General features: G+C 35.8%; 2 protein-coding genes and 1 pseudogene across 2 annotated transcripts; 2 read left to right on the top strand and 1 right to left on the bottom strand.

The window, feature by feature from the left end:
* The first annotated feature begins 714 nt into the window (after positions 1–714).
* LOC116122954 lies at positions 715–1,305 on the top strand. The gene is made up of 2 exons (XM_031408757.1): positions 715–978; positions 1,075–1,305. Exons 1-2 carry the CDS (start codon positions 715–717, stop codon positions 1,303–1,305), a joined length of 495 nt encoding a protein of 164 aa, XP_031264617.1.
* Positions 1,306–4,688: 3,383 nt separating this feature from the next.
* LOC116122953 lies at positions 4,689–8,248 on the top strand (annotated as a pseudogene).
* Positions 8,249–21,939: 13,691 nt separating this feature from the next.
* Positions 21,940–23,217, bottom strand: LOC116122945 (cationic peroxidase 1-like). The gene is made up of 3 exons (XM_031408748.1): positions 22,982–23,217; positions 22,694–22,888; positions 21,940–22,491 (listed from the first exon to the last, which is right to left on the bottom strand). The coding sequence occupies exons 1-3, from the start codon at positions 23,192–23,194 to the stop codon at positions 21,940–21,942; spliced, it is 960 nt and encodes a 319-aa protein (XP_031264608.1). The 5' UTR covers positions 23,195–23,217.
* Between the last annotated feature and the right edge of the window lie 622 nt (positions 23,218–23,839).

Raw genomic sequence — 23,839 nt, 5'->3', positions numbered from 1 at the left:
ATTAAACACTTTTCAGGTTATTTGTGACACAACCGGCCCCGACCTATCTCATAGTCTCCAAGCGCACCCATAAGGCTTGGGGGATTGAGATGTGTCATGTGGTTAAAATTGGAAACCATAAAACCTGTATTTTGAATATACATCATAAAACATTTCCTCATTTCCATTATCATAAAACATACACAACATTTCTTACAAAAACTAGGAGAAAACATTTGGTATCAGGTTTTCCATATCTTTTACAATTAAAAAACTTGAAGATAAATACATGATGAGAAACTTAAGTTCTAGGAATAAAACATCATTCTTGCAGTGAAATTAAACATTCTAAGCTGCACGCATAATGATATGAAGTCTTGTGACCCTACCTTGGGTGGAATTAATTCTTGCATCACTCAGGTAGTGTTAAGCAAAGGTGTTGAAGTTAAAAGTAGGTCCATTACAATTGGGTTTAGTTTGTAATAGTTGTAAAAGTCATGTGGCTTGAGTCTAAATAGGAAAAATGAAGAAACACTACCGTTTTATGCAAAGCAGCGACTATATAAAGATGTACTTTGTTTCAGTTAGAAATAATGAAAAAATAACAGATTCTTCTTCTATTCCATTAGCTTTCTTGATTTTCTTCATGGTATCAAAACCATAGACAAACGTCTAAGGTTAATTTTGTTTTTGTATAATCTGAATTTTTTTCTCTGCAAATTTGACCTGATAAACATGGATGTTCATACTTCCAATTTCACTACTTTGGATGTTCTACCAGCTTTACCTTCAATCTCTGTAAAATTATTGGAGAAAAATTACTCTTTTTGGAGGTCTCAAATCTTGCTGCCATTGACATCTCATGGTCTCGAAGGATTCGTCAGTGGTGAAAAGGAATGTCCACCGATGTTTGTATTCGAAAAGCTAGATGAATCTGGTCAAAGTGTGAAGAAGCCAAACCCTAGCTATTTTTCTTGGAAAAAAGTTGACCAATTCTTGGTAAGTTGGCTCTACTCCACAATCTCATAATCAATGTTCCGTCATGTAGCTAAATGCAGCACTTCATATGAAATTTGGAACATTTTAGAGCTTCAGTTTCAGTCAGTATCTAAGGCTAGGACTTTGCACTTAAGAAATCTTTTACAAACTACTAAGAAAAAAGCTTGTAGTGTGAGTGAGTACGTGTTGAAAGTGACAGAGTTGGGAGACGAATTAGTTGCGAGTGGCGTGAATTTAACAGATGAAGAACTTGTGTTGTATATATTGGATGGTTTGGGGCCGAAGTACGATGCCATGGTGGCAAATTTGGTGTCTACTAGTAGTTAGATGACATTATAATAAGGGTAATTTCTTCTCCATAAACATGAGATTAGACCAAAGAGACAACAAAATTCGTTATCCAGCTTTCATGAACAAATGGCTTCTGCTCTTTTGGTCCCCAAGCAAAATCCAAATGAGTCTTCCTCAAGCTTGCAACATACTGGAAATCTTGCAAATACTGATGCAAATACTGGAAATCTTGGACTTCTTGGTTCAAGTACTGGAAATTTTGGTCATGGATAGAACTATTTTGGTTTTCAACCTCAGCCTTTGGTAAATCTTCAATCTCCAAGTCAGTCTTTTTATCACCAACATATGCCTAATACTCATCAGTTGGGAGGAAATGCAATGAATCAAGGAATTCAGTCTGATTTTAATTCTCCATACTCTCAATAATACTCACAAATTAGAATTGTTTTTACTCCTGGGAATCAATTTTACATGTTCAATCCTAGTGTGATGCGAAATAGAGGTAGGGGAAAAGGTTATTTTAGGCCCAAATTAAGATGTCAAGTCTGTGGTAAAAGAGGACACACGGCTTTGCAATGTCACCACAGATTTGATCAAGAGTTTCAATGTTTTATAGCCCTTAGATCTGTACTTGGATTTTCTCCTTTCACTACACCAATAGCTCTAACTTCAGCTTAATCCAATGAATCAACGCAGGCTTTACTACCTGCAAAGGTCAAGCCTGGATAGGTTTTCAATAGACTTGCTCCTGTAATGGTTAACTCAACCTTACCTGGCACACAAACTTTCCAGAATCACTACTCTGGTTTTATGCCTTTTGCACAGCAGCCAACCACTTATCCTCCATAGCACTACCTATCTCAAGTACCTCAAACATCTATACTTGTATTTGGCAATCAAAGTACTGGTGCATGTACAGAACATTATCAATCTTCAATCTCAACAACTCCTCAGAACTTACCAGTTGCTACGCCTCATACACTTACTGATCAAACCTGGTTTATGGATTATGGTGCCACAAATCACATGATAGTTGATGCCAACAATCTGCTTATCAAGGATAACTATCATGGTGGTTCAAATGTACAAGTTGGGAATGGATAGACAGTCCTTATTTCCCACACAGGTGAGTCTTTTCTAACTTCCAACACTTCTTCTAGGTTGTTAGAGCATCTCCAACCCAACACCATTTTGGTGTAAATGGTGTGGAAAATTTGCTCCAACCCAACACCAAAAACTACACCAAATTGGTGTAAGTGAATAGTGTTACACCAAATTTGGTGTGGCACTATTTATCTACTATAAAATATATTTTATTTTCTAATTTTTATTATTTGTATTTATGTTAATTTAATTATTATTTATATTAATATTTATAATAATAAATTCATAATAATTATATAATTCAAAAAATGATGAAAAATTAAAAACAAAACTTTATTCAATGCAAATATTAAACTACAATAACTTAAAATAAAAATTAACACTAATTTAAAAACACTAAAATTAAAAGAAAATACAACATAAACTAAAAAAAAAAAATTAGTATTCCGGTAGATTAGTTTCGGATCCTTTAAGATCATCAAAATATTGGAAAGAACTAGAGCTATTTTGAGATCTTTGACCTTATTGTTGAGCTCTTTTTTGCATAATTCTTGACTGCTCATTTTGAAAAAATTCACGCAGACTTTGATTGGTTATGGAATTCAAACCCTTGAATAAAATTTTGTTATCTTCTCGATATTCTACCAAGGCCAATTTTTTATTGAATTTCATAATTTTGTGCCCTAGCTGAGTTGCCCCAATTGAAAATAGCAGCGAGCTGTCGATTTTCTTCTTGAATTGTTTTAATTTGGTTTGAAACTTCTTCATCATTTTTCCTTTTTAATTTTGCTTTCTTCATCCCAATGGGTCGTTGAGTTGAACTACCCCCAATATCTTCATCATTTATGTTTAGAGAATATGACAACATATCACAAGACACCGATTGAGGAGACTTTGAAGTGGGAGTCTCTGATTCTTATGATACAAACCTACCAGTTTTCCTTTGAAATACTTCTACGTCGTTAACATTATCTGTAAATTTTTCAATATCCTTAAGTATAGGCCACACATGATCAAATATGAAACCTTTCTTGTAACTTTTATCTTGTGCCAGTAACATTTTGGCTTGAATCATCTACAAAACAATATACATATAACGTTAAAATCAATTAGATAAAAAAAAAAAAGATAATAATTAAATGTAACAAATACTCACAATATCTTGCTCAGAAGCACCACTTGGATTCATATTTTCAATTTGACGTACGCATCTCCTCAATTTGCCAATAGCTTTAAAGATCAGTTGCATTCGACTATGCAAAGATCTTTTGTTTCGAACCTAAGTGAGAAACACGAGTTTGGAACTGTTGTAGTCAAGCTCAACTTGAGACAAAAATTGATCGCTAGATCAGTTTATACCTAAAATCGGGTTTTGAGAAACATCAAGATAAATATGACATAGATGCATGTCTTCTTCATTTGTGTACAAGAACTTCGTTGTGCAGTCATTTTTTTTTTTTTTTTCTAAGAGGAAATAGAAGAGATGTGTTCAAAACTGATGTGTTGTATGCTCTTTTATAACAAAAGTTTGAATTGAAAGCTTGAATGGACAACACATCTTTTTTAGCTTGAATAAACAATACATCTTTTGAAATAAGGTACAAATCTCAAAAGCTTGAATGGACAATGCATCTTTTTAAGCTTGAATGGACAATACATCTTTTTAAGCTTAAATGGACAATACATCTTTTTAAGCTTGAATGGACAATACATCTTTTGAAATAAGCCACAAATCTTAAAAGCTTGAATGGACAATACATCTTTTTGAATAAGCCACAAATCTCAAAAGCTTGAATAGACAATATATCTTTTGAAATAAACCACAAATCTAAAAAGCTTGAATTGACAATACATCTTTTTGAATAAGATATAAATCTCAAAAGCTTGAATAGACAATACATCTTTTGAAATAAGCCACAAATCTAAAAAGCTTGAATGGACGATACATTTTTTTGAATAAGATATAAATCTCAAAAGCTTGAATGGACAATGCATCTTTTTCAATAAGTCACAAATCTCAAAAGCTTGAATAAATAAGCTACAAATCTCAAAAGCTTGAATGGACAATACATCTTTTTGAATAAGATACAAATCTTAAAAGCTTGAATGGACTATACATCTTTTGAAGTAAGCCACAAATCTCAAAAGCTAGAATGGACAATACATCTTTTTAAATAAGTCACAAATCTTAAAAGTTGGAATGGACAATACATCTTTTTGAATTATTATTTTTTTATCTAGAATAGTATTTTCTTCAACCATAAAAGCTCACACCAAATCAACTTCCAAATCATTCAACTCATATATCTACAAAGATGAATTTCAATTTTGGAGGTCCATCTCATTTATCATCTTCTAATTCATCATCATTTTCTGACAATGAAATTGATGACGAGGAATTGATGAATGATCTTGAAGCGATTGATGCAGAGCAAGAAGCAATCATTCGCATGAGAGCTAACAACAACCTTGTCCTCCTTCACTATCTCAATCAACAAAACAACCAGGTGATCTGTAGATGATCAATTCCTGGTCATAAAGTCATCAATCGTAATCGAAAAATTGTTGATAGCAATCTGTTTAACGATTATTTTGCTGATAATCCATGGTATAATGATTCCATGTTTTGCCGATGATTTCGAATATCTCAAAATTTATTCATTCGTATTGTTGATCGCGTGAAAGGTCATGATAACTACTTTGTACAATGAAAGGATGGGCTTGGTAGGTGCGGATTGTTTGCTTTTCAAAAAATAACAGTTGTATTCCGGATTTTGGCTTATGGTCTACCGGCAGATACTACTAATGAGTATATTAAAATAGGCGAGTCTACAACCATTGGAAGTTTGAAGAGATTTTGTCGTTCTGTTGTTGAGGTATTTGCATAACGATATTTAAGATCACCTAATGCTAATGATGTTGCAAGGCTACTTCATATTGGTGAACAACGTGGTTTTCCAAGAATGTTCGGTAGTTTAGATTGTATGTACTGGAAGTGGAAAAATTGTCCAACAACTTGGGTAGGACAATATGTTGGTCATGGTGGATCCCCAACTATTATTCTCGAGGCTATAATTGATTATGATCTTTGGATATGGCATGCATTTTTTGGTTTGCCAGGTTCCAACAATGACATTAATGTTTGGAGGCATCTCATCTGTTTGCCAACCTAACTCAATGTATTGCTCATCCCGCTCATTATATCATTCAAGGAAAAGAGTATAATATGGGTTATTATTTAGTTGATGGTATATACCCAAAGTGGTCTACTCTCGTACAAACTATTCACAATCCACGTGATCCCAAAACAAATTATTTGCAATGAAACAAGAAAGATGTAGAAAAGATGTGGAACGTGCGTTTGAAGTTCTCCAATCACGGTTTGAAATTGTGGCAGGATCGACACGTTTTTGGGAAAAAATGTATTACATGATATAATGACTGCGTGTATTATTATGGATAACATGATAATCGAGGATGATCGTAATGTTGATGCATCGATTGAGAATCAGATGGAAGCGCCAACTCCCGAAGTTGAAATTGTTGTAAATGAAAATGTCAAATTTCAAAATTTTCTTGCTCGACATAAACAAATCAAGGATACAGAGGCTCCCCATGCTCTTCAAAATGCATTAATTGATCATTTGAGGGAAGAATATACTAATTCGGAAAATTAAATTACTATCAATATGGAATTTTAATTTTGTGTTGTTGTCATCTTTTTTTTTTTTTAGTGGCATTTTATATTAGATGTAATATTTTTTTTATATTAAATGTAATGTTTATTTGATTAAATAAATGCTTAATTTTATTAAATTAGTATAATTTTTAAAGTTATTATTATTTAATAAACATATCATTCACAATATTTAATTAATCATTTAATTGTTTATTATTAATAAAAAGAAAAAGAAAGAGAATATTCTTTTTTGGTGTAATATTTAATGCAATGGGTTGGAGATGCAATAGTGAAATAAACCAAAAATCACACCAATTTGGTGTTTGTGGTTAGAGATGGTCTTACATCTTAGAAACATATTATGCCTTCCCTATTTTGCAAAGATTTTATTCAGCATTTCACAAATTACTAAGGACAATGGAGTAATAGTTGAGTTTCACTCTAATCATTGTCTTATAAAGGATAAGCACACTAGAGATGTACTACTTCGGGGCTCACTAAAGGATGGTTTATATCAACTGGAAGCTTTTTTTCCCATTGCTTCTTCTTACCATGTGTTTGTCTCTACGCCTATTGCCTCTCATCATGTGGTTGACTACTCCAAGATTGGTGATAGTTTTAATAGAAATAATAAGAGCAAGTGTGTATTACCTACTGCCCCAGCCGAGCATGCCACAACCTTATTGTACTATCAGATACAACAAGTGTTATTACAGTATCAGAAAGAGTAGACTGGGCAGTAGGTAATACACACTAGCTCTTATTATTTCTATTAAAACTATCACCAATCTTGGAGTAGTCAACCACATGATGTGAGGCAATAGGCGTAGAGACAAACACATGGTAAGAAGAAGCAGTGGGAAAAAAAGCTTCCAGTTGATATAAACCATCCTTTAGTGAGCCCCGAAGTAGTACATCTCTAGTGTGCTTATCCTTTATAAGACAATGATTAGAGTGAAACTCAACTATTAATCAATAAGCTTCATGTACCTGGATTGTCTATTAATAAATTATATTGTGAAGCCTGCCAATTTGGCAAAATATCTCAAGCTTAATTTCCTTTATTTGTTTCCAAGACTAAAGGACCCCTTGAATTAGTTTACTTGGATCTATAGGGACCTGCACCAGTAGGATCTTCTGAAGGTTCAGATATTACATATTGTTTGTTGATGATTATACTAGATATATGTGGATATATCTGCTGAAACTCAAGTTTGAAGCCTTCAAAGTGTTCACTAGTTTTCATGTGTTTGCTGAAAAACAACTTGATGTTAAACTTAAGAACCTCCAAACTAATTGGGGAGGTGAGTTTAGATCTTTTACTTCATACTTACAAGATCATGGCATAGGATTTCTATACCCATGTCCTTATCTACATCAACAAAATGGCAAGGTAGAAAGGAGGCATAGAACTATTATGGAGTTTGGTTTAACTCTTTTAGCCCATGCAGGGATGCCTTTGTGCTTTTGGTGGCAGGCTTTTAGTTCAGCCGTGTACATTGTTAATAAGATGCCGACTGTTACACTTGAAGATATTTCTCCATATCAAAAGTTATTTCAAAAGGAACCAACGTATGATGATCTCAGAGTTTTTGGCTGCTGTTGCTATCCATATATAAGACTTTATCAGAAAAATAAACTCTCCTATCACATTGAACAATGTGTATTCATGCCCATAAAGGTTTCAAGTGCTTATCTTCCACAGGGAAAGTCTATATTATGAAGCAGGCCAAATTTGATTAGACAAGATTTCCTTTCAAGCATGGTTTTAATTGCTCTCAATTGAATATTGTTGATATTGCGGGACTTTCTGCCAATGTCAGTTCTGAAGGATTCTACTCTTCATGGAATCTGGCTCATTGTTTAGATACAAATTGTATTCTTGTTCCTGGTGCTAATATATCTTCTAATGCAGGTTCTCATACTGATATTTCTAATGATTCATTAGGCATTATTCATGATGGTTCTCTAAAATCAGGACAAACTTTCTCAGCACCTAGATCTGTTCCTGAACCAACATTAGCTATTGCAAGATTAGTTTTAGCCAATTCAACACCAAGACCTATTCTTGCATCGACACCAGCTATTGTACGATCAATTTCAACTAATCCAGCACCCAAACTTGTTCCTAAATCCACACAAGCTGTTGCAGGATCAGTTTTAGTTAATGTAAGTTTTAAAGGGGTTACCAAGTGATTAAAACTTGTGCTAAATGGGTTACTTGTTCAATTTAATGCAAATGAGTTTGAAATAACTGAATTAAAACATACATAAAAATAAGTAAATATCATGCTCATTTTTACATGGTTCGGCATCAAGCTACATCCATGGGACCACATCTAGAGGAAGCAATTCACTATGGAATACTTATGAGTTCAAATGCAAAGCAAAGTAACCGTGGTAGTAAAACACTCCTTGTTTTCTACACAGCGATTCAATCTTCTTTGGTTGAACTTCAAGCCATCACAGCAAGTTTCATGTGCACAGCCATCGTCATGTTGAAGAAGGGTTCCTCTCAAGGTTTAACAATGAAGACAGGATAATAGCTTACACTCAAGCTCTCCGTACAAGGGAAAAACAACAACCTAAGATCTCACACAAGGATAAGTGATGAGGGTAATTTAAAGTCTACCAAAGCATAAAAGAAACCTTAACAAAAACAAGAACCTCAAAGAATATTGAGAGAGGCAGAACAATGTAATATGGTTTCTTATCAAACAATAAAGATACAGTGGAATATATAGGATCAACACGTTAAAGGGTGGGGGACCAAAAAATTAAACTTTAACTTTTATGTCTTTCTTTTTCCACAAGACATTTTGGGACCACAGACAAGAAAAATATTCCTTTTCTTATTCAACAAATAAATAGGAGACAAGTGTAAGGAATAAGTCAGAGAATCAATCAAGGAATAATTCTGTCCAGAACACAAACAAATACATGAGGTGTGATTTGAAGATAAATATCTGTCAGAACGATGTGAACACTCATAGGCAAAGGTGCTCACACTTGTGAAGCTGGTTACTTTTAGAAGTGTGTGCACAATGAATCATAAGATGACAAAAACACTAACAGTAATTAATTCAACACCTAGACCTATTCTTGAATCAACACCAGCTGCTACAAGATTAGTTTAAGCTAATCCAACACCCAAACCTATTCCTGAGTCCACACTAACTACTGCAGAATCAGTTTTCACTAGTTCAACATGCAGACCTGTTCAAACTAAATCAATATCAACTGTTGGAGGATCGGTACTAGCTAGTACAGTAACTAGTTCCTCACATAGCTCAACCGATGCTCTTACTTCTGCTTCAGCTCCATCAAGTTCGAATATTTCTTCTAGTCAGTTTTCTCATCCAGGAGTACAGTTAGAGGTGGTTTTGCCCATTTCACAAAACACTACAAGGGTGATCTCATCTAGTTCTCAGGAAAATGCAATAGTCAATTGTCAGCCCATTCTTACTAGGTCTAAAACACTTAAATTGCAGACCACAGGCCAAGAATATCTCTCATCCATTTCTATTCTGTCTAAACCAAAAACAATAGCTGAAGCTTTAACAACACCCAAGTGGAAACAAGCCATGAATGAAGAGTATGAAGCACTCTTAAGAAACCACACGTGGGAATTAGTTTCTTTTACATCTGATATGAATATAATGGGCTACAAATGGGTTTTCAAAACCAAAGTAAAGTCTGATGGAACACTCAAAAAGTACAAAGTTAGACTAGTGGCAAAAGGTTTTCAACAGACTCCAAGGGTTGATTACTTTGACACATTCTCCCCTGTCATTAAACCTGCCACCATTAGAATCATGTTGTCATTGGCAATTCATCATGATTGGGAGGTGCAACAAATCAACATCAATAATGCGTTTCTAAATAGGGACCTTACTGAGATTGTCTTTATGATGCAATCTAAAGGTTTTTCTCACTTATCTCATCCTAAACATGTGTGCAAACTTAACAAGGCATTGTATGGATTGAAACAGTCTCCTAGAGCCTAGTTTGATAAACTAAAATCAACACTCATAACTTGGGGTTTTCTCTATTCTACATCAGATACAAGATTGTTTTTCTTCAAAAATAGCACTCAGGTAATCTACTTATTGGTTTATGTGGATGACGTTCTCATCACTGGGAATGAACCTACATTAATTGCACAAATTGTTAAAGACTTGAACAGGAATTTGCTCTCAAAACTCTAGGTGCCTTAAGCTACTTCCTCGGGTTTGAAGTTCATAGGAACAAGCTACGCTTACTTCTTGCACAGTCCAAACATGCCCAAGATCTATTAAGTAAAGTTGGTTTGGTTGATTGTAAGCCTTGTAATACCCCAATGGCAACAAGCACAAAGTTGGGGAAAGAAGGCAACACTTTCTTTGATCAACCCTCTCTGTATAGAAGTCTAGTGGGAGGTCTTCAGTATTTAACTCTCTCTAGACCAGACTTGGCCTTTGTTGTAAATAGGTTAAGTTAGTTTCTTCAAAGTCCCACTGTAAATCATTGGACTGCTTGCAAGAGAGTGTTTAGATATATTAAGGGAACCATCCAGCATAGATTATTGTTTTAGTGGAATAAAACATTATTACTAAAGGGATATGCATATGCAGATTAGGCTAGTGATGTAAGTGATAGGAGGTCAACATCTAGCTACAATATATTTCTTGGAGGAAGCTTAGTTCAATGGAGCTCTAGAAAACAAAAAGTTGTCTCACTATCTTCCACAGAGACAGAATATAGAGCCCTCAGTCAGGCTACCACATAATTAGTTTGGGTACAACATTTGTTTCAAGAACTTGGACTTCAAATAAACAATACCCTTGTGCTTTGGTGCGACAATATGAGTGCAGAGGCATTGTCCTCAAATCTTGTCTTTCATGCCAGAACGAAACATATTGAAATAGATGTTCATTACGTAAGGGAGTTAGCCATCGACAAGAAGTTGTCAGTCCAATATGTGACATCGGAATATCAGATTCAGATATACTAACTAAAGCACTTCCTGCACAAAGATTTTTAATGCTTAAGGATAAGCTGAATGTAGTTGATTCACTACCAGGACTAGAATCTCAGTCCACAACTTCAAAATCTCAATCCACGACTTGATTATGTGTCCTGGTTCTGATTTGCATCCTTGGTTTGGTTTGCTAATTGCTATTAAAGAATATTTTTTTTTTTTTTTTTTTTAAGAAAGCAAATACTGTGTTTATGGGGAGATGTTAAGCAAAGATGTTGAGAACATAACACACTTTCAAAGAAAGCAGATTTTTAGTTTATGGGGAGATCTTGAGTAAAGATACTAAGAACAAGGCACTCTTGAAGAAAACAGATGTTCAATTTATGGGGAGATGTTAAGCAAAGGTGCTGAAATTAAAAGTAGGTCCATTACACTTGGGTTTAGTTTGTAATAGTTGTAAAAGTCATGTGGCTTGAGTCTAAATAAGAAAAATGAAGAAACGCTGCCGTTTTATGCAAAGCAACAACTATATAAAGATGTACTCTATTTCAGTTAGAAATAATGAAAAAAAAAAAAACAGATTCTTCCTCTTCTCCATTAGCTTTCTTGATTTTTTTGTTTTCCTTGCGATACTAAATTTCTTCAGGTAGAACCACTAAAAACATCTTGTCTAGCGGAATCATGCATTGCTCAGGCACTTTGACCCTGCAAAATCTAGCATTGCTCAGGTCGGCATACAAAATCTATCACACTTGACGGCATCCTACATCACTCAAGAAGAATCACAACCAATCATACACATGTGCATAGCCATAACATAACATGGGAGGGATGGGTACTACGTAGAGTGGTTTGAAAACCACATTAATATCATGCTTATCCTCAAAATCACCTTTCTCACAAACATATATTTTTCATAATTTCTATACATTTCATCATTTTTCAAAGAGTATGTAATAACTCATAACGTCTCATGTGGAATAAGGATAAAAATGGAAATTTTCAAACATGTTCTAAAATATGACAACTTCAACCCATTTTCTTATCAAATAAATTGCCCCAAACATTTCAAACTTTCATTTCACTAGAAAATCAACAAGTTTTAATCAACGATTGCAATAAATTCCATTTCTATTTAAAAATCGAGCAATTATGGCAAAATAAGCAATAAACATATTATAAAGAAAGCTAGGGTTTGGTTTTTCCCCCTCACAACTTGCAAGCTCAATCCAAAGGTGCTTTCCCCTCTAAGAATCTATCTCTTTCTCCTCCTATTGTGCCAATTAGAAGAAATTAAACCTTTAACCCTAAGATAAATGGAATAAGAGATAAGGAGGAGAAAATACTCAAATCTAAAACTTACCCACGAAATTCGATGTTGGATTCTTGCTTCCCTCTCCCTTTTCCAGCTGATCCACCTCTTTCTTCTTCTTTTCTCTCCATCCTTCCTTTTCTCCTTTCCTTCTTTTTTTCTTTCTTTCCCTTTCTCTTTCTTTTTTTTTCTTTCTCACCGTCGACTTTAGCTCGATATAAACTTGGTTCCTGGTGAATATTACTTTGACCCCTAAATTTTCAGACTATTTCCCTGACAAATCAACATTTTCGTTGATATATAGCCCCTATATTTGTTCTTATTTAAGGCAATCCGCACACTTTACATTTTTTCACTTGGGACCCCAATTTTATACTTCAAAAACTAAAAATTACACCCCTACATGTAAATCTTGGAGTGCCCATTCTAGGATGAGGAACTCCCGTTCCATTTCCCAAGCAAGTTGTTCCATCATGAATGGTATTGTTCCACAAGGTCGTTCATGCTTGTGCCCAAAAATGGAGAAATCTTCACCCCAATTTGGAAGCTCATTGCTCCTTCAAGGCAACATGTTCCCGAAATGAACGGTACATTCTCTTGGTCGTTCATGCTTCTATCCAAAATGAAAAATTTTCAGGCATATCATTCCATATATAATGATCGTTTCTTGCGCTCATTCCACATCAGGTATTTGTAGGTAAGCAAGAACGCCCATTCCACCAGCCAAAACGGTAGTTCTTCTAGGCAGCTAAACCAAAAATCTACAGATTTAGCACTTTTCTACAATCCAACCAAAACTCAACCTAATATCTGTTCCAGAAAACACACTCAACCCCTTATTGGGCTTACCGTGATAGGGGTGCCGCCCCAAGGTGAGCGAGACCCCCGAGTGCATCAATGTACGTCGATAGTCTATCACCCCCATGCAAGGTATGGACCATATCAAACTCCAACTAACAACAATTCATACACGACACCAACTTTGAACTTTTAGATCCAGGTAATTGAAATTCCTCCACACTTCCATTCATGAAAGACACTACAAAGTTTTTATTCTCCCCAAAACAACAATTTCACATCTCCAACAATTCAACCATAAAAGTCATGCAAAACACAACAAATCTACATACATATACATATCACATTCAATGATTCCTCTTCCACCACAAGAAAAACAAATAAAGGTAAAAAATGCATCACATTCTGATATATATAATGACAAAAATATAATTCTTCCCATATGCTCAAGTCTAAAGGCATACATCATTCAGAAGATGTAATTGCCTATGGAAAAAATTATGTGATATTTTTAAATTAAGAATTAATGTTGATATGACTTCCCGTAAATTACTTCTTTAGTTTCTATTTACGTTAATTAATACAACATTCAATGAATAAGTAAATATGAGATGTTGTAATGTAACAAATCATATAGCTATGATAAATCAAGTGCAGGCACAACTATATTATTATTATTATTATTATTTTGGTTACCGAGGGTGTCCGGGTCAGCTTACGCGCACCTTAACTAATCTTCCAACACAAAACATTAGAGGGGTGAGCATGGGTAGCAGGTAAAACCGAAACTTGCAAGTAGAACCGGAACCTGTAGGTAGAACCGGAACTGGAACCTACTCGGAACCAACACTGTGCGAGTAGATTCCAAATCCTTTTGTTGGAACCGACACTATGCGGTTCTGATTCCGGTTTCTACAAGTTTCGAAACTAGAACCTAGGAAAAGAACCTAAAGCGGGTACCTAGTTTGGAACTTGTTTGTATATTGGTTTTGACTGAGAAATTTTATGTGAATTGTGATGAATTGATTGAATTCAAGTGTTGCCTAGCGATTAAATGATCTATAAGTCACATTGGACACAAATGAATGAGTAATCAAAAGCTGAAAACTACTAAATGTAGGTTTTCTTAATTTGTTAGGGGTGTATTTGTAAAATTTTAAGGTATTTTTGTCATTTTTATACTAATAGGGGGGTAATTATTTTTTACAGAGTACTCAGGTAAGGAAGCAAGTTCTGGTTTCGGTTCCTTTTTTTGGGAACTTGCATTATGCGATTTTGACTCCGATTCCCCTGAAAAATGCAAGGTACCTAGAACCGCTCACCCCTACTGAATAAGGTTTTTGAAACAACCTAAGCCCTGCAGTCCATGGCCAGCAATATTAGCAACCATTCTTGTAATTTGAACCTGAGACCATAGGGGGAGCAAAACACTTGGCCCCAAGCCTTTACCACTCGATCAACCCACAACTATATTATTTAGGACTGTGAGCTGTTAAGCTCTGGAATGAAAAACAGAGAGAGAGAAACGTAAAAAGGGGAAAGAGAGAATTCTTTTGTTCTTTTTCTTAAAGCAGATTTGTACAGTCACTAGCACTTTTATAGTGCTCTGATATAATAGTAACTAACTGTTAAAATACAATCGATATTAACAGAAAGTAAACGGCAGTATTCATCTTTACTAACATCCTCCCTTAAGCTGGACAGCTCTGAATTTTACTCTGAACTCTTTTCCTAACATTCTCTCGTAAGCTGAGCTGAGGCAAGGATTTGAGAAACATTAAGAGTCACTTTGTAACTTTAGATACTTCAAACTGAAGCAAACTGAAATTGCTGCAAATGCATCAAAACTGAAGCAAACTGAAATTGCTGCAAATGCATTAAAACTGAAGCAACCTGAAGAAGCAAACTTCCAACAAGTTATTCCAGTCATTCCAAACCTCCAAACTGAGTCAAACTGAAACTACTGCAAACTTCTACACTAAAGCAAACTAAACTGCTGCAAATTCAACTTAACAATTCACTCCAAACTATTCCAGTCATTCCAAACCTCCAAACTGAGTCAAACTGAAACTACTGCAAACTTCTAGCAAGTTATTCCAGTCATTCCAAACCTCCAAGTTCAACAACTGAAACAACTAAAACTTAAAACTACTGCAAGCTGCAAGTTCAACTACTGAAGCAACTAAAACTTAAAACTACTGCAAGTTCAACAACTGAAGCAACTAAAACTGCTGCAAATTCAACAATTCACTCCAAACTAAAACTGCTGCAAATTCAACAATTCACTCCAAACTTCAACAATTCACTCTAAACTAAAACTGCTGCAAATTTAACAATTCTCTCCAAACTTCAACAATTCACTCCAAGCTAAAACTGTTGCAAATTCAACAATTCACTCCAAACTAAAGCTGCTGCAAATTCAACAATTCACTCCAAAATGAAACTACAAAATCAACAATCCACTCCAAACTGAAGCAAACTGAAACTACTATATTCCATACTGCTGAATACTCCATACTCCAAACTAATAATACTAAAACTGAAGCAAATTCAACTGATGCTAACTGAACCTGATACTTTCAACTGAAAATGACTGGACTACTATAAAACCATCTTGATGCTTCTGCACTTTTACAGACATAGGAAACTGATAGTCATTTTATCAAGATAAACTGAGGCAACTGCAAAATCACCATGAGGCTCCAGAACTTTGCAAACTTAAGAAACTTTAGATGCATTTAGTTCAGGAGAAGAAGCTTTTACAGGAGATGGAACTATTGTAAGTTTTTCTCAAAGATACTCAACTCTGGAAGTGGATAGAGACTTAGTAAAAATATCAGCAGTCTGATGCTTTGCAGGGACATATTGAACCTTCAAGTTGTTGATGGCAACTTGTTCTCGAATATAGTGGGCATCCAATTCAATGTGCTTAGTTCGAGCATGGTAGACTGGGTTGGATGCAAGAGAACCTGCACTCTGGTTATCACACCAGATAACAGGTATTTCAGGAAGGTTTAGACCAATTTTAGAGAACAAACTGCGAAACCAAGCAATTTCTGTTGTTCCCTGTGCAAGAGCTCTATATTCAGCCTCCGTAGATGACAAAGACTCTACTTTCTACTTTTTGAAACTCTATTGCAAGAGGTTAGAACCCCATTGCAAGAGGTTGGAACTAAGAAATAAACAACACCCACTTGTTGATAGTCTGTCTTGAATGTCCCCTACCTAGTCAACATCAGTGAAACATTCAAGATGAAATCGTTGAATTTTAGTGAACTGAATTCCAAAATCAGTGGTGCCTTTAAGATAGCGAAGAAGTCTCTTACAAGCTTGCCAATGAAGTTGAGTGGGGGCTTTGAGAAATTGACTTAACTTGTTAACAGAGTAGGCAATATCAGGCCTTGATAGAGTGAGATATTGCAGGGCACCAATTGTGCTTCTATAAAGAGAAGGTTTGTCAAACAACTCACTATCTTCAAATGTCAATTTGTTCCCTAGAGCCATAGGGTTTGAGCACGGTTTAGAGTCCTCATACCAGTTTTTATCAGGAGATCTCTAGCATATTTATCCTAACTCATGTGAATGCTTGAATTTGTCCTATGTGCCTTAAAGCCTAAGAAATACTTGAGAGAGCCTAGAGTTTTCAATGCAAACTCAATATTCAGCTTGTGAACAATATCATGAACCAATTTAGCATCATTCCCAGTCAATAGAATGTCATCAACATAAACCACTACATGCATAACTCGACCATTGTGGTTATAAATGAAAAGACTTGAATCAGCCACTGAAGAAGTAAATCCCCACTGTAGGAAAGCATTTTTAAGCTTCTCAAACCAAGCTTGAGGAGCTTGTTTAAGACCATAAAGGGTCTTTATCAGTTTGCATACATGAAGAGATTTTTTGTTATCAACAAAACCTTGGGGCTATGCCATGTAAACTGTCTCGGTAAGCTCTCCATTTAGAAATGCATTATTAACGTCAACTTGTTGAATATCCCAACCATAGGTGACAGCCAAGCTAATAATAACTCGAATTGTGGATGATTTAATGACAGGGCTGAATGTTTCTAGATAATCCACCTCGGGTGTTTGTTGAAAACCTTTAGCGACAAGCCTTGCTTTGAACCTTTGAATAGACCCATCAGAATTTTGTTTAATTCTAAACACCCACTTGCATCAATGTTCATCTGAGACTCAGCTGGTACAAGTTCCCATGTATGATTAGATATCAGTGCTTGAAACTCACTATCCATGGCAGCCTTCCAAGAGGGGTGAGAGAGAGCTTCAGCTACACTACCTGGCTCATGGGTATCTAAGGAAGAGGAAAGGTTGATGGTGGTGGTTAAAAGGGAGTTGTGATGTTTGGACTTTGACCGAGTGATCATAGGTTGAGTGTTTAGGGAATGTGAGGAAGCTGAATCAGATGACTCTGTTAAAATAATGGGAATGGATAAGTGTTTATCAAAAGGTAGCTCTACTGCTAGCTGAATAGACTCAACGGAAGTAGGCTACGAATTTGAAGCTGATAGTGGAGTATTTTCAGGTGCAGAAGGTGAGGAATCTGCTATTGTATTTTCAGGTGCAGAAGGTGACTGAGACATTATTGCATCTGTTGAACTTTGCTGACCACTGGTTGGGGAAACAACAACGTATGGTAATAGTGACTAACATGTATTTTCATATCCAGAAGGTAACTGAGACAGGATTGCATCTGTTGGACTTTGCTGACTATTAGTAGTAGAAGAAAGATTGGAAATGGATGGTGATAATGAAATACAGGTGGGGAACAAACTTTTAGCAGTAAATGAAGGATAAGAGGCAGTGTTTCTGGAGTTGAAATGTGGGTCAGTAGCAAAAGGGAACCTGGTTTCATCAAATTTTACACTATGACATATGTAAATTTTTCCTCTAGGATCAATGCATTTATACCCTTTGTGATGCATGTTGTACCCAACAAAAACACATGTTGTAGTATGAAAATCAAATTTATGAAATTTGTAAGGTCTTAGGAAAGGATAAGCAGCACATCCAAAGACTTTAATATGCTTATATGCTGGAATTTGTTTGAAGAGAACCTGAAATGGGGAAAGACCAGACAAGACAGGTGTGGGCAGTCTATTTGTGAGGTAGGAGGCAATTTGAAAGGCAAACCACCAGTATTTCAAAGGCATACTAGCTTGAGCAAGAAGGGTTAGACCTTGTTCGACTATTTGCCTATGTTTCCTTTCAACCCGTCCATTTTGTTGATGAGTGTAGAGACATGAATGTCTAAAAATAATGTCATGATCAAGAAATAATGAGACCAACTTCTATACACCCACCCCCCCCCCCCCCCCCCCCCCCCCCCCCCCCCCCCCCACAAAAAAAAAAATCTGTTTGAACACATTTTACCGTAGTATTGAACTGTTTTTCTGCCATGACATGAAACTGTTTGAATATGAGTTGTGTTTCAGATTTGTTTTTCAGAGGAAAGACCCAAGTGAATCTGCTGTAATCATCTAGGAATTGAATGTAATATTTGAATCCTTCAGAGGATGGGATAGGAGATGGACCCCAGAGGTCTGAGTGAATTAATTCTAAAGGTTGAGAGGCTCTTGAATCTGTCCTAAGGAAGGTGGACTGATGTAGCTTGCCGAATTGGCATGCTGAACAGAAGTCAAAGGTGGGTGAAGTAGTGTGATGTATTTGTAAAAGTTGTAAGATTTTGGCAAGAACTGGGGCATTAGGATGACCCAAACGTGTGTGCCACAACATTCCATTAGTTTTGGTAGCAGAGAAAGATTGAACATTTTGATTAACACTTTTATTATTATCAACATCAGCAGTGTTACAAGGAGAAACAAATGCAGGAAATTTTAAAAACACATCATTATTCTTAGGCACACAGCCAACATTGACATTATTTTTAGTACAGTCTTTTAATACTGAAGAAAACAAAGGCTTTATGGATTGAGATGGACTAGGAGGTTAAGCTGAAGAATGAAAAACAGAGACAGTAGACTGAGAAAAATCAGCAGATAGGTTCGACTTTGGAGTGATTGGAGTTGGAAGCTAATAAAGACCATCTTTAAGCCATCTTTGAAAAAGAACCACTTTGGATTGTTTGTCCTTAACAACACAATGGTCAGCCAAGAATTCAACAATTACATTGTTGTCTCTAGTAAATTTAGATATACTGAGCAGATTTTTGGTAATATAGGGAACACATAAGACATTTCTAAGATAAAGAGACCTAGAATAACATGGTAAAGATGTATAGCCAGTGTGAGATATAGTTAGAAGCTCACCATTCCCAACCTGAAGTTGCTCGATGCCTGAGTAAGTAGAGTTGCTAGTGAGCTGAGAGAGATCTGCTGTCACATGATCTATGGCACCTGAATCCATATACCAGGAGGCATCCTGAACATTGGATGGTACTGCAACATAATTGGCAGTAGGATTAGCATAATGTGATGGCTGATTGTGTGACAAAATCACCTGATTATGAGCAGTGGATGTTGTGCCATCATGATTCATTTGAGGCCATCCCGAGACTGCTGAGTTAAATCCTGTTAGAGGATTAACTTGGTTAATTTGAGCAGTGTTCTGGCCACCAGAGTTATTATAAAAAGATGCTCCAGAATAACCAGTTGCAGTAGACATTAGACTTGAGTGAAAGCCAGCTAGTGAAGCCATTAATGCAGGATTGTAAATAGGCTAAAGAGGACTTGGAGAGGAATACATCAATACTGGAAAACCAACTGGTGGTCTGGTGGAGTAACCAGGAACAAAATTAGACCTCATCATGGAGTTGCTCCTCCGGTAAAGCTTGTATCAAATCTATGATAACAGTTTAGAGATAAATGCCCTGTTTTACCACAGACCTGGCAGATAAACCGGCCTCTTCCAATTCCTCGTCATCTTCCTCTATTTCCAACAAACTGAGGAGGATAAAAGGTAGGCTGTGGTGCTGGATTTACAAACTGACTTGGTACAGTATGCACAAATTGATTTGGTGCTGAGTTCACAAACTGGCTAGAGACTGGATGTACCAGTTGACTGTGATTAAGTCCAGAATTGAGGTTGTGTTGCGAAAAACCAGAAGATTGCATGGTTGAAGGTTAAGGTTGTTCACTGTGATATTTCTTGTTATTGTCACTGGTTGTCAAGTTATCAAATGAACAAAACTTCCTTGAAATTCAGTATTCACGAGTGAGTTCAATCCAAAGTTGGCTCTTTCTCATATTAGTTCATATTTCTGTAAAATAACTTGTGCTTCTTGAACAGTCAAAGGATCAATTCTGGATTCTAATCTTGTGGTGATATTTACTACAGCAGCATCATACTCAGAACCAAGGCCATCAAGTATGTAGTTTAATAGCTCTTCGTCAGTAACTAAGGTTCCATTGGAATTCAGTATTTCAGCAAAAATTTTCATTTTCATGAAGTAATCGTGAATGCTCAAATTGTCCTTTCTAGTGTTTTGTAACAGATTCTTAACATGAAGCATTTTAGTTCTTGACTCAGTGATGAACTCCTTTTCTAATACAATCCACATATTGGAAGAAAAGTGACATTTCGACACAATTGTAATCATAGATTCAGATATTGAGCTGAGGAGCCAACTTACTAGAAGTCTATCTGTCTTTTTCCACTGGTTATACGTTGGAATAGGTTTCTTTTCTGCAATGTCTACTGAACCTTCAGTTTGAACATTGACGAGGGAGTTGGGCAAGATATCAAACCAGTGAGATGCTCTTCCAGGTCGTGTGAACCCACAGCAAACAGAATCTGTGATTTCCAGAATCTATAATTATCCCTAGTCAGTTTAGGAGATATTACAGGTAGCGTACAGGACACCATTGTTTGAGAAATTACAGAATGAACAAGTTCAGAGGTCAGTTTGTGATCTGAATTGTGTTGATTAGGAGAAGATTGAAAGAAATTGGCCATCTGTGACGTTTGTCAAGTGGCTCTGATACCATGTGAGCTGTTAAGCTCTGGAACAAAAAACAGAGAGAGAGAAACGTAAAAAGGGGAAAGAGAGAATTCTTTTGTTATTTTTCTTAAAGCAGATTTGTACAGTCACTGGCACTTTTATAGTGCTCTGATATAACAGTAACTAACTGTTAAAGTACAATTGATATTAACAGAAAGTAAACGATAGTATTCATCTTTACTAACAGGGACGCAAATTAAATTGAGATATTATTTTCTTTAAAAAATGTACATTAATCAAATATTCTAAAAAAAAAAAATGGACAAACTATTTGGAAACGAGATTACGAGTTTAAAACTACTACTGGGTGACCTAATGATAAAAAAGCAAAAGAAGATTTCATGAGCTCTTGAGTTCGAGTCCTGACAGACCCTAATAGGGGTGGCCACTAAAAGGCTTACTTGGTCGTCAACTTTAAGGTCTTGGGGGATTAGTTGAGGTGTGCACAAGCTGACCCGTACATGTCCTGTCCCCAAAAAAAAAAAAAAAAAGGACATTACGAGTTTACATCTGATATATATGTTCATAATATAGCCTATATTCAGAAAGGTGAATTGCTTTTTATATATAAACTATTATCATTTAATGGGGAAAATTTAAAAGATGTAATCTTATACTTCTATGTTTATAGTTTACCATCATTTAGAAATAAGTGAGGTTAACATCAAATTTGTGTCGAACAATTTCGATTGGATTAAAATTCCAAATTCTGGAATAGAATAAGCATTTTACTCAACAAGACATTGTTTCCAAACAATTTCACTGACTCAAATTTTTTACACTTGCAAATGAAATAAATGAATTGTACACAGAAATACAAGAACGACAACAGCCACTCTAGTGATTCACCTTCCTGCAGTTCGAACGAATTTGACCCAGCTTTCCTGTCAACACTTTTATGTTCCCCATCTTAATCATAGAGTTGGCAAAATCAGCAGAGAAAGTTTTTGGGTTATAGCTATAAGTCTTTACGAGTTCATCAGTTGAGCCACCACTGAAAAGTGCTTGATCTGACTCAAGAAGCCCCTTCTTCTTTATCAAGTTGGAGAAATATGCAGTATCAAAGCGTGCAAATGTTGGGTCCAGAGGAGAAAATTTGGTGTCTCCTCCTGTACGCGGGCATGTCTTTCTTCGCTCTTTTGCGAAGTCAGAATCAATGTTTGTTCCGTTGTAAATTCTCTCTTTAAAGAGACCACACTGTGACAAACCAAGAGTGTGGCCACCAGAGAGCGCCACTAAGTCTTTCTCGTTGAGGCCTTGGTTTTTGAAGTTTTTTATTAGAGCTGGAAGGTCCATGATTGGCGATGGAAGGTTGTCATTGGCTAAGTTCCTGCTAGCAGTGGTTGAGTCTCTTCTCCCCAGTTGTACCTTCCATGATGGTCCTCCGAGCTGCATATTTTCAATATACAAATTAGCCATAGAAATTTGTTGATATATATAAAAAAAATCCTTCTTATTTAAGCCCCATGCATTGGTTGGTGATTGCGTGTATATTCGGATACGTATTAGTTTAATGCTTGACCAGAAAGGAAGATACCTGGAAAAATATAATAATAAAAGAAATGATAAAGAAGGATTACTAAGTACACACCGCAACAACAGAATCACGAGCTGCAACAGCCAAAATATCTGCACAAGAAACAACTGGGCGTCCACAAATTTTGTCAACCTCTTTTTTAATCTGGTCGATGACTTCGAATCCTCTGGTGGAATTTAGGTTCGGACGTGCATTCTTTTCACTGTCGATGGTGGATGTAGCATCCAGGAGAAGCGATGCATCGCAACCCTGCATATTAACAATGACAAAGTATATGAGAATGGATAACACTTATAAAATCCAAATGAGAATGAGAAAAGAGTTAACAGTTTGGTATTTTACTTGAACGAAACAATCATGGAAGTGAAGACGTAGAAGAGAGCCACCCATGCGGCGTTCTTTGTAAACAGCAGCTTCGACTATTCGTTTGATAGTTGGCAAAGCTTTAGGACACACTTTCTCATAGTAATAAGGAGATAACACGGATGAGAAAGCTGTTGTTGCAAGAGCAAAGATGAGAAAAACCTGAAGCTGGAATATGCTACGTGAAGCCATTAATGCTAGTTATTATTAGCTTGTAACTCTTAATAAGTTCTGAGTCCTTTTTGGTATAGCTTTGTTTGCCCCCCTTCTTATTTATAGGGAGAAACTGAAAAGGCTGAAGTAATTAATTAATTAAGGCTTTGTCAAATCTTTGACCTGGCCACGCAGCCAGCAATCTATACTTCTCAGAAGCTGACGTTGTACACCTCCAAACGGTGTTACCGTGTCGGTATCAGCCAAAAATTTATAAGAAAACATATAATATATTAATTTATGTAGTACTATACTGAGATTGGATTTCAGAGAATGAAATTAATTAGCCAGTGCCTTATAATTAGTTTAATATAGTCACTAGTCAGTGATTTATTAGTATAACAATAGGTGCAAAATTAACTCAACGTTCTACTATTTTTATTTATTTAATTACTTTGATATAGTCAGTAATTTATTAGTATAACTATGGGTGCAAAATTAACTCAACGTTCTACTATTTTTATTTTTATTTATTGTCATGTGAATTCGATTTACTCCTCATTGATACATTCAAAAGGTGCATGTATGTTCTAGTTTGTCAAAGCATTTATTAGAACTAATTTGAGTTGACTATATCAACATCCTGTATTAACACATCTAAGAATTAAAATTATGTTCTCCTTT

Source organism: Pistacia vera, unplaced genomic scaffold (genome assembly GCF_008641045.1).
Source record: "Pistacia vera cultivar Batoury unplaced genomic scaffold, PisVer_v2 Contig139, whole genome shotgun sequence".
NCBI lineage: Eukaryota > Viridiplantae > Streptophyta > Magnoliopsida > Sapindales > Anacardiaceae > Pistacia > Pistacia vera.
The sequence above is the reverse complement of the archived record's forward strand: the minus strand, read 5'-3'. Positions and strand labels throughout refer to the sequence as shown.